This window comes from Haplochromis burtoni, unplaced genomic scaffold (genome assembly GCF_018398535.1).
Source record: "Haplochromis burtoni strain Fernald_Lab_line unplaced genomic scaffold, NCSU_Asbu1 Contig_975, whole genome shotgun sequence".
Lineage (NCBI taxonomy): Eukaryota > Metazoa > Chordata > Actinopteri > Cichliformes > Cichlidae > Haplochromis > Haplochromis burtoni.
Genome location: NW_024583336.1, coordinates 89,600 through 101,300, shown reverse-complemented (window position 1 = coordinate 101,300; position 11,701 = coordinate 89,600). Strand labels below are relative to the sequence as shown.

The window sequence follows — 11,701 nt, the reverse complement described above, 5'->3', positions numbered from 1 at the left end:
AATCAGATGCTAATATTCAAATAGCTCAGCTCATTAACTGGCATTAGCTGCACCTGTCAGATGAGAAGCTGTGAAGTTATGCCTGATTTAGACACGTGTGAAAAAATGTACAACATAACTAACAATGTAACTGTAAACCCCTACCCCATAACCTTAATGCACCTTCCAAGAAATGTAACTACACGTCAGGTAGACACAGCCTGCACTGGCTAATTCCAGTGCATTTATTGCTACTTTATCTCTGCATTTTTTTAAGAATAGCAATAATTATCTCAGTTTAAAAAGTAAATAAATAAAATAACAGCATAAATATAAGAACCCACAAATGTCATGAGATTGTTGAGACTAATGAAATGGATGTTAGGGCATGAACGAAGAAGTAGAAAAGTCTCAGGACAAATATGTTTCGCTCTGAAAAACAAACAAGCAAACAAACAAACAAACAAATAAAACAGAATTTACCACAACAAAGAGTGTGAACTCAGAAGGAAAAAAATCTTATCCTAAGGGCCAGCACATCGGGACACACACAGTAATTAACATATATATATCTAACCACCCACAAGCATAAATGTTGGCAACAAATTTGGCTACTTATGCACAACAAAGTAGAAATACTTTGTTACTCTACTTAAGCATGATTTTCAGGTACCTGTACTCTACTTGAGTAGTTTTCTTTCTGACTACTTTTTACTTTTATTCTTTACATTTTTAAACAAATACATGTACTTTCTATTCCTTACATTTTCAAAATGGGCCCATTACGTTTGGTTTAATGCATTTGAGGGGAGTTATTTGCACCACTGCGAGCCTTCAACTCATTTGGGCCCAAACAGTAACACATGAAGTCCTGTTTGTGTATTTATCACCAGGAGATGTGACATAAAAACAGATGACAGATGCAAAAACCTTTGTGCCAAAGGTTTTTGCATCTGTCATCTGCAGCTGTCTATAAGTTGCAACTTTAACATCCAGCTAATCCTACAGAAGAGGAGCGAGCATAAAGGGAGTAATATTTTTATAAGTGGCAATTTAAAATCTAACATTTCAATCAGCTCAACAAGCATCAGCAAACACACAAACTGTTTATGTGCTGTGTTTTTCACAGTTAGTTGCTAGCTAAAGGTCCAGCTTCAATCAGAGATGAAGATAAGGACAGGAGAGGAAGAAGAGAGGTTAGACTGTTCAGTGGTGTTTGATAAACTGGAAATTTATGAAAACTGGAAAGTACACTGCAGAAAGTTGAATCAGTACTTCAACTTTTAATGGAGCATTTTTTAACACTAGTATCTGTACTTCTGTTTAAGTACAGAATGTCTGTGCTTTTGCCACCTCTGCTTATGCAGGCTCTACGTAGTAGTGATGTGTCGGTCGCGAACGAAACGGCTCCTAGAGCCGACTCTTTGAAGTGAACTACACGAGCCGACTCCTTATTGGGAGCCGTGGGTTTTTTGTTTTTTTCTTTCTTTCTCTCACCCTCTCTCTCTTGCACTTTTTTTCCGCTTCACTCCGCACGCCAGCCCTGTGCTTGCGCTGGGAAGAGGCCGGAGGGGCGGTAGTTACACTCGCAGTAGCACAGCAAGAGAGTAGGAGGGAAAGAGAGAGAAAGAGAGCCAGGGAAACAACGTCACATTAGAAAAGTATAGTAATGATTGTGATGGCATGCCACACATGGTAAGCTCCACACCTCACCACCCGTTGATTCACTTTAGTTTAATTTACAGTCACTACTTTAAAATATTCTACTTATTGTTCAATACTGTTTCGTTATTAAATGTATTTATTTTTCCATCACACCTTCCAATGTTTATATGGCGTGCACACTCACATATTAACCTTGCAAGGTCAAAGTTCTGTTTTATGTTATATTAATACATCTATCTTTGTTTGCGTTACCTGGGGGTTGGCTTCTCCTCCTATCTGGCAAAAGGTGTGGCAAAGGGCTGGGTGACAGCCTAATTGGATTGCACCACATGCTTCATTGCCTGGGGGGTGTTTCATGTTTGTTTAATTGTTTTGTATTAGTTGGTTATATGGCAGCCATCTTGTTTTTCCCCCATGTGTGTCATTTGGTTTAGCTAAACCAGTATTTAAGTTCCCCTGTGTGTCATTTCAGGAGGTCAGTTTATCATATGTTTGTTTGAGGTTTTGTTAATTATTATCTTGAGTTTAGTCTATTGAGTTGACCTCTTTTATTGGTCTGCCTGTTTAAGTTTTGGCTTTGTTAAATATATTTTCATATTTTTGGGTCAATAAAACCCCCCTTTTTTTTTTAATTGAAACCACCTGTGTCCTTTATGCTTTACTGCTTGGTCCCTGAAAATGATCCACAACTATTTTCAGTTGCGGATGATAAAGGATTCCGAAAGTTTATTCATGCATGCCCATATGACAGAGAATGTGCATCTTCCTTTTGTTTTCATATTTTTTCACGTTTATATTTAATTGTGTTGTTTCACTTTAAATTTGTTTAGAAAGAAAAAGCTGAAAATTTAAATAGTTAAAAGTTGAAATGTAAATGGTTGTTTTTTTTGTATTATATGATTTATTTATTACATTTTATGTGGAGTGAATACTTGTGGAGTGAAGTATACTTACGGTGGCCCCTAGAGACGAAACATGCGCGAACTCCAAAACACGTACAAAAACGGGGCAGTGTTGAGCTTTTTGTTACCTAGTGGCTACACAAGCCAGGAAGTACCAACGACCGGATTTGGTGTGTGGTAGTGACGGGTAAATGAACATTTAAAAAAAAAAAAAAAAATTATTTGAATATATCTATGAGTGCTTGTGTGTAAATTCACAAACCATACACATATGCTTTCAATTGTGTAATTTAAGTGATCTAGGGTAGCTCTGTTTTGGAAGTCCAATTAATGCTAGAAATGTGTTTTGGAGTTTGTACGTGCTTTGTCTCTAGGGGCCACCGTATATATTTATATATAAACATATATAAATAAAACCACTTTTTTTTTCTTTTTTTTTTAGTAATTCCTTTTGTGCATAATTTTATATTGTTGTTAATAATAAATTAATTAAAGCAACAAAACACCCTGAAGAGAGAGTTGGTCTCCATATCTGTGGGATTTACTTTGCCTGGTATTTAATATATTACTGTGGGAGCTAGTTAAAAATGTAATGAACTGTGGGCATATGCCCATGTTGCTCACTGGAAAATCTGCTCTAGCCTACTGCGCTGTCTTTCTGTGGATTATGCGTTGTTAGCTATTCTTCTTTGAAGGTAGATGTTAGCAATCTTCAGGTGTAGCTATGTAGATGGCTTTTTAAAAAATATATAATTTATTTTTGTTTTTCAAAATATTAAACAAGGACAAACAAACAGGCTCAGATGCTACAATTTTTTTTTTTATTACAAAGTAGATGGCTTTTTTATTTCAGTTGTAGTTAGCCATGTTTCTGTGACTGTAGCAGTTTCATGTAACTATGCATCCAAACAAACAGAAAGGGTGATGTTTTTGGAATGGGAGGATCTTTTAGTTTCTTAAGGTAGTCAAGTGTTATCATTTGCGAGCAATCTTTATTTACATGCAGATAAACCAGTATGTCAGGACGTAGCCCAGAAACAATAACCCTGGAGGTATGTTCAGCTGTTGCACAAACAAGTCTAACTGCATTTCTGTGTAATTGGAGACCTGCAGGAAAGTTCCTCTAGGGCTGACTCATGTAAGGAACATTCTACCAATGCATGTAATTAAAAACAAGGGCTTTTGCAAACAGTAAAGAAATAGAAAAAGACACAAAACACACACTTAGAAAAGTAAATCCCTGTGGAGATGTGTAGAACACAAAATCTACGGATGCCCCCCAAAAAATACAGTGCATGATTTTTTACTGCAAGTGAAACAGTAAATGATGTCTATGGAAAAACTCACTTTGATTACATGATGAAAAGATTTTGTTCAGCTCACGATGTCTGCTGTTGTCAGGCAGCGTAGATCCAAATTTCATTGTGGTGAGTAAGAGAGAAAAATGATTCATATCCAGCTCCATTGTAAGTGTCATGATCAAAGGTTTTCCCAGCTGTAATCAAGGCCTCACGAAGCTTCTTTGCATTTTCTTGGCCACTCTGGATGCTTGGAGTGCCACCGAAAACCCTTAGAGCAGACAACAAAGCAGAATTCTAGATATCTTTCAGGTTGGCCAAAGACTAAAGAGATTTAGGCTTTGCCCCCCTTTTAATGCTTTTAAAAACTTGCTATCATTGAAGTTTATTCTGTAAGTAATTTTGCATATTATGTATGTGAAACTTCATAGTTAATTCTCTTTCTGACCCCCAAATTGGAATCTGGTGAAGCTTAGTCCAAAATTAATGTTCCTCCCTTTTCAGTATTTGTTAGGTGGTAACATGTTTACAGATTTACAAAATAACTGCTGAATTAAAGTCTTTCTTGGTTTTCTGGGGAAAAACTAGATAAATGGACTTGTTTCTCACCTGACATACACGGTGGCTTCAGGTTTACTTTCCAGTTGGACCAAGGGATCAGAATTTTCAGGTGTTGTGGTACCAGGAGGAATAAACCAGGACAAGGCAAATTCAGGATCACCTTTACCATCTGTGACCTTGACCAGTGCAGGCCAAGTGTCACTAGAGATCTCAAAACCTGGAAGAGAAAAAGAAAGAAAAACATGCTTGAAGGTGCATTTTACTGAAAATGTGTGGGCTGCAGAAATTCAGAGCTAAAACATTTATGAAATAAGTCAGCGATTTATGAAATTTTATAGTCTTTAAATATTTTTTTTAAATTCAATACATTTTTAATAAGAAAAATGACTCCATGCTATATCAAGTATTTCTTTAATATGGACAATAAAACAGTACAAATGTGTTTAAGTTACAAATTTTAGATTTGAGCTCCCCTTTTTCTTCTTTCTTTCAGTTTTGAATAAAAATCAAACAACTCTTCGTGTGAAGAACTAGTTGTACCTGTTTTATATACTTTTATAAAATATATATATAATAAGACCTTGTCTTCCTTTACTTTGCTTACCTCGTACTTACAAGTGGTACCAGGAAATAATCAGTTTTAGTTTTTGTAATCCTACGCATCAGTCAGTAACTAGTGCATTAGCTTGATTTGTATAGCTGTGGTCCTCTTATGGCCCATTTGAAACAACTAATCTCTTGGATTACTGTGTTTGAAAAGAAACATCAACATTACAAAACAAACTACATCACACACTTGCACTTTCAGTTCCTTGTATACCTGTTTCAGTTTGCTTCTTGGCATAATCCTTCAGCCGTGAATTTGCAGCGAGGACATCACTGGACTGGGAGCTGTCAATCTTGGTAGTAATCCAGGTGGAAGTGTCATATAAGCGCACCTCAAAGTCCTGCATGCAAAAGAAGCACAAATGTTAAAGAACCATTATAAAGAAGATGACACAAATTCTGTATCTGAATTGTTCCAAAAACTTACCGGGTAGGCCTCGAGTACTTTGTAGTGGGGACACTTTCCCACACAAAAGTCATGTCCTGTGCAGACTGAAACCAGAAAAAGTGCGAAGAGTGCAAACATTACCTGTGCCATGATCACAGACTCCTGATGAACTGAGCTCTGGACTAAGTCCTCCTGTTTAATAAGATAATCACAGTGTAACGTCAAATGTTATGCAGCACACCCACATAGTTCTTCAACCTGCAAGGCAGGCCAGTTTGTCTTTTTACATGCATTACAGTGAACGTGCTCCTCTGACTGCCCAGCATGTCATGGCGTGTGTGGGAGTGATTGTCCTTATCTTGGACAACATCCGTCTCACTAACACCACCTTAAGCCAGTCCAGCTCAATCCCCACACCATTACTGGCCATGCGGATCAGTATATTGAATCTGTTGGATCTGCGACCCTCAACCTGCTGCCCCAGCATGCAACATGCAACAGAATAGAGGATGGCACTGGCCACCTGTGGCAAGTGGATGAGCACTTGTCCAGAAGTATTGACTTTATGCACATTATGCACATTATTCTCTCTATATATGTATTAGCTATGATTTGCTATTGTCAAAATAACATTGCTGCACTTACTATCCTGGGTTTGTTTGTGTAAGCATTCTGTTGCCAGCAGACAAACATTCAGCAAGTTAAAGCAAATGCTCAGTTATATGTTGCTTTATATTTTATTATGTTGCAGAATTAAGTAGGGCTGCACGATTAATCGTTAGAAAATCGCGATCTCGATTCATACTTATGTGCGATCTCATTTTCAAATGACAACCATTAAAAAAAAAAAAAGACGACGACGATTGTACCGCATTTTGATCCGGGACGTACTCTGCATGAAAACAAGCGCTCACTCTTCCTGCTCAACAAATGACAAGGGCGGAGCCTTATACCACGTGATACAGAAGCTGTGCCGTGTGATGCTAAAATTAGCAGGGAAAAAACAACGGAGAGCACGTCAGGGATGACGAGAAAGTGACAGGAGAAAATCCGTCCCGGTCAACCACCCAAACATCAATAACGGGAACTCCCGCAGGCACAAAGAAATTACGGAGGCTATCACTTATCACCTGACCAAAGATATGGCTCCCATCAACACTGTGCAAAACGAGGGATTTAGGAAAATGATCAACATCCTAGACAAACGCTACACAGTGCCGTCCCACAACTATTTTTCTATTGTTGCACTACCTGCTCTGTACACGCAGCGTCGAGCAACGGTGGAGACGGAATTTCAAGCAGTACATCATTTTAGAAACAACAAAACGTGAGACATTTGTTGTTTTTATGTTTATTTATTGTTTTTATGTTCAGTCTCAACTGTTACGAAGTTGATGTGCAGTTAATAAGTGCAATAAATATTTATACTGGAAAAGAAAATCGTGAGAGAATCGTGATCTCAATTCTAAGCCAAAAAATCGTGATTCTCATTTTATGCAAAATCGTGCAGCCCTAGAATTAAGTCATTTGTGCATACTTACAGTGTGGGATGTGTGTAGCTCAACAATGGATAATAGTGCAGAAGAGGGTACGGCCATGCAGCGTTTAAAGCATGGAAGTACTGACATTACTTCTAGTTTCATTACGTAAAAAGTGACAAAAACATTAGTGCGGGCTGTCTCTGTGAAGGTTCTCAGTCATCCAGGTCATCGTAGTCTAAGGAGTTTAGAAAGAAAAGCGTCTGGACTTCTTTCAGTTGCTTGAAGACGTTTCACCTCTCATCCGAAAAGCTTCTTCAGTTCTAGGGTCAAATGGTGGAGAGTCCAAGATGTAAGCCCTGTTGGAGTGTCCCCCCAAGGGGGACAATGGACCCCCTAATGATCCTCTACCTAATCACACAAGCCACGGTGTGAAAATGGGTGTAGGTCACTATCAGCCAAGGTTTCGGATGAGCTCATTGTGAAACCTAGCCCCTATCATGTGATTTCCTGAGGTCAGATGGCCCAGGATGTGAGAGAGCGTTAAGGCGTCTGGGAAGGGATCTCAGAACTGGATTATAGATGGCAGACAGTTGGTGTCGTAAACCGCCGCCTGTGTTCAAAGATGGTCGTTCACACTGGACATAGATGGGTTTTTTCACTCCTCTTTCAAACCTGTCTTCTCTGTCCAAAATGTGAACATTGGCATCCTCGAAAGAGTGACCTTTGTCCTTTAGATGCAGATGGACAGCTGAGTCTTGTCCCGTGGAGGTGGCTCTTCTGTTGTACAGTGTGCGCTGTACACTCTGCGTGGGAAGAAAACTTCTTTCTACAGCAAAAAAACTTCAAATCTGAGCGAATACCTAACTCGCTGCCACGGGAATGTGAAACCGCTGAATCTTTAATTTTATTTATTTTTTGCAGTTTTATATGCTGAAATATGCAGAAAATATATTTAAATGTTAGACACATTACTTCAAGTCAAAGACTGTTGCATGTAATTTAATTTTTGCTTAATGCAATGTGCATAAAGTCCCATCCATCCATCCATTCGCTTCCGCTTATCCTTTTCAGGGTCGCGGGGGGCGCTGGAGCCTATCCCAGCTGTCATAGGGCGAAAGGCGGGGTACTCCCTGGACAGGTTGCCAGTCTGTCGCAGGGCTAACACATAGGGACAGACAACCATTCACACTCACATTCACTCGCACATTCACACCTAGTGACAATTTAGATTAATCAATTAACCTATCCCCACCATCCAAAGACATGCAGCTGCATGTCTTTGGACGGTGGGAGGAAGCCGGAGTACCCGGAGAGAACCCACGCAAACATGGGGAGAACATGCAAACTCCACACAGAAAGACAGGTTTCCTGGTTCTCACTCAACTCAAAAGTCCACAAATACTTTTTTGGTTTTTGTAATGTTGAGCCTCATCACTCGTCGTATCCAACCATAGTTATCAGAAAACTTCTGAAGATGGTAGGTCTTTGTGCAGTGGCTGAAGTCTGTGGTGTAGAGGGTGAAAGGAAAAGGGGACAGGATGGTCCCTTGTGTTTCCCCTGTGTTGCTGATCACCTTGTCAGACACTCGGTGTTGGAGATGCACAGACTGTGGTCTTCTTGTCAGCTAATCACCAATCCAGGATACAAGAGAGGCATCCACCTGCATCGCTGTCAGCTTATCACTGAGGAGGATCGGCCTGATGGTATTAAATGTCAAAAAGCCTGATCTTCACAGTGCTCGCTGGCTGGTCCAGATGGGTGATTGAACAGATGGCGTCCCAAGCTCCAAGGGGGGCCTGGTAAGCAAAATGAAGGGGAACCTAATGTGGCCTGAACATAGGTTGGAGCTGGTCAACAATGAGTTTCTCCAGTGTCTTCATGACATGGGAAGCCTGTGCTAAAGGTCTGTAATTCTGGGGGCCACTGGGACGTGGTGTCTTTGGTACAGGAACAAGGAATGACCCTCTGCAGACTCAGACTCATCAGTTTATAAAAGTCTTCACAAAGCGGTGGGGAGCAGGCCTTGAGGGCATGGGAATTCACCTGTTCTGGTCCAGCAGACTTCTGAGTGGAATCTTCTAGCTTGTCTCTGAACTTGCTCATGAAAGTGATAGGTGGGGTATAGGTGAGGTATAGGTGGGGAAGCGACTTTTATAGGAGGTGTAGTTATAGAAAATTTCACAGTAACAGAATGCAAAATGCTCACAAAATGCTGTTTTATTGCAGAATATAAATTACCCAGTAAGAAATAACAGGAATTTAGAAAAACGTCAAAACAATTTTATATCTCTTAGGGACAATGCACTTTTCAAATTTTAAGAATAAGATGGTTAAAAATAAACTCTTCAATATATATGATAACTCCAGAAATAGACATAAAATGTCATGTTAGACTCTAAAAGTTATCAAGGTGTTCTAAACAATCAACCAGCAAACAATTTTTTTGTGAGCCAAGTCCTCCTGGGCTTAAGGGGTGATCGGAAATCATTACTTTCTATTCACAGATGAAAGAGAATAAAGAAAAAGCAAAAGTAGAACAAACTTTTACTATGTTTTCAGTTCCAGGAACTAAACTAAACCACAACATTCCAGAAATCAGTTTGCTTAGTTCTGTTGAGGTTCTCTCTTCCTTGTTCCTTTGTGCACACATCATATCTGTGCAGCAACCAATGCAAAAGGTCTGCAACCTGACAAGAGCATTTACTTAGTTCTGTTGTTGTGAGGCAGCACTGATCCAGATTTCATTGTGGTGAGTAAAAGAAAAATAGGATTCATAGGTAGCTGCAGCATGAGTGCTGGGATCAAAGGTTTTCCCAGTCTTAGCCAAGGCCTCACGAAGAATCTTTGTGTTTTCCTGGCCAGTCTCAGTGCTTGGAGCACCACCGAAAACCCTTAAAACAAAGAAAAGCAAAATTGAGTCATCTTTCCCTGTGAGATTTAGACTTGTGTGTTAGCTGCTCTCTTTTAATTCTCTTTTCGGTCATAATGACTGATTTTGTTCATTTAGAACTTCACAATTTTGCACAAATTTGCAGTTATATTCTACAATACAACTGCAAAATGAAAAACTTTGGATCTACTGAAGAAATCAAAGTGATTTAAAAGATAAATGGACACACCGCTCACCTTACATAGATAGTGGCTTCAGGTTTAGTTTCTAGTTTGACTAATGGATCATATATTTCTCCCTTTTTGCCACCAGAAGAAACAAACCACGACACCGACATTTTAGGATCACCTTCACCTTCAGTAACAGTGACCAGTACAGGCCAGCAATCATCAGGAATCTCAAAACCTGAAAGAAACAAACATTGTACAGAACTCAGAGTGGTAAATGGACTGGTTCTTACATAGTGCTTGTCTACTCTATCTGAGCACTCAAAACACTTTACACAACTAGGCCACATTCGTCCAGCACTTTTTCTATCTAACTTTCACACACATTCATACACTGATGCACCTGGAGAGCATGCAGACTGTAGCCGATGGGGATCAAACCACCAACCTTCCAATTAGTAGGCGACCTGCTCAACTTGAATATTAAACCAGGTAACACAAGACTAAAGAAATACAAGGTATCAGATTCTAGTTGTTGTTATGTTGATTTCAATCTTACATTTCTCAACTAATTTAGAAGTTCTGCACACCATCTTAGATCTTAGATCAACATATTACTTATTTATACAGTTCCATGTTTAGTTTAGATACTGCCATCACAAACTAAATTACACACTCGAGTGATATTTCAGTGCCTCATGTACCTGCTTCAGCCTGTCTCTTGACATAGGTCTTCAGGCGTGAATTTGCAGCTAAATAATCACTGATCCTGGTGCTGTCGAGCTTTGTGGTAATCCAGTCGGTAGCACCATATAAGCGCACCTCAAAGTCCTGCACACAACAGAAGCAAAAACTATACTTAGCGACTAGAAATAAGAACACAACAATAGTATATGTGAACTGTTCCAAAGCCTACCTGGTGCGTCTCAACCACTTTGTACTGAGGACATTTTTCCTTTGGGCAAAAGTCCTGTCCGGTGCAGAGTGACACCAGGAACACAGCTAAGAGTGCAAAAACCACCTGTGCCATCTTCACTGAGTCTTCTGAGGAAGTGCAACTGCAGCTCCACAAACAATAATGCAACTTAAAAGTACATCAAAGCGATGCCCTATTGCACAAGATTATATCAGACACGCCGACATAGCTGTGCTGCAAGGCAGATCAGGCAGTTTATCTTGTCTGTGGAAAAAGAAACAAAACAGACAAGCTGTCTCTGAAAATGTTTTGTGACAAAACAAATTCAAGGCCAAGAGACATACAGAAGTGTGTGATATTTTTGTCTTCTTTCATTTTATCAGCTTCCATTGAACATAAGAAACCCTTTTCCCATTTGTTTGGAATGTGATGGGTAACACTTTTAAACTTTTAAGTAGTTTGTGTACTTTTAAATATTCTTTTCTCATTATGAATAGGTTGTTGTGTGCTCTGCAGACTTAGATAAATTTTACTGTACATGTCTATAGTGCAAACATGACAGGCAGTCACATTTGATAATTTATTTTCTTTTCCCACAATAAAGCTTTTCTTTATAGCCATGCTAGCAGCACAGCTAGTGAGACTTATTTTAGTTTTTCCGTCCCTGACATATTTTGCTCCTGATGCGATGCTTACACCTGATTGTCCCTCCACTGGTCACCATCACAGATATGTAATGCTGGCCTGTCTCAGCTGGCTCATATTTGAAATGTTGCTTTTAGATACTTATCATTACTGTAACCTGAGCAGGAAATGTAAGCTTCACAGAAACTTACTGAGTTTAAAAT

The 11,701-nt window shown here is 39.3% G+C and overlaps 2 protein-coding genes across 3 annotated transcripts; both read right to left on the bottom strand.

Moving 5' to 3' along the window:
* Window positions 1–3,345: 3,345 nt before the first annotated feature.
* Window positions 3,346–5,619, bottom strand: LOC121811760 (heme-binding protein 2-like). Its single transcript, XM_042216234.1, has 4 exons — window positions 5,439–5,619; window positions 5,226–5,352; window positions 4,454–4,622; window positions 3,346–4,115 (listed from the first exon to the last, which is right to left on the bottom strand). Exons 1-4 carry the CDS (start codon window positions 5,547–5,549, stop codon window positions 3,944–3,946), a joined length of 579 nt encoding a protein of 192 aa, XP_042072168.1. The 5' UTR covers window positions 5,550–5,619; the 3' UTR covers window positions 3,346–3,943.
* Window positions 5,620–9,065: 3,446 nt separating this feature from the next.
* On the bottom strand, window positions 9,066–11,111 carry LOC102310552 (heme-binding protein 2). 2 transcript variants are annotated; one of them, XM_042216233.1, is made up of 5 exons: window positions 10,854–11,111; window positions 10,642–10,768; window positions 10,007–10,175; window positions 9,544–9,771; window positions 9,066–9,479 (listed from the first exon to the last, which is right to left on the bottom strand). In XM_042216233.1, the coding sequence occupies exons 1-4, from the start codon at window positions 10,965–10,967 to the stop codon at window positions 9,585–9,587; spliced, it is 597 nt and encodes a 198-aa protein (XP_042072167.1). In that variant the 5' UTR covers window positions 10,968–11,111; the 3' UTR covers window positions 9,066–9,479; window positions 9,544–9,584. The 2 variants fall into 2 exon arrangements, with proteins under 2 accessions (XP_042072167.1, XP_014186213.1); XM_014330727.2 differs by having other exon boundaries at window positions 9,066–9,771; window positions 10,854–11,110.
* Between the last annotated feature and the right edge of the window lie 590 nt (window positions 11,112–11,701).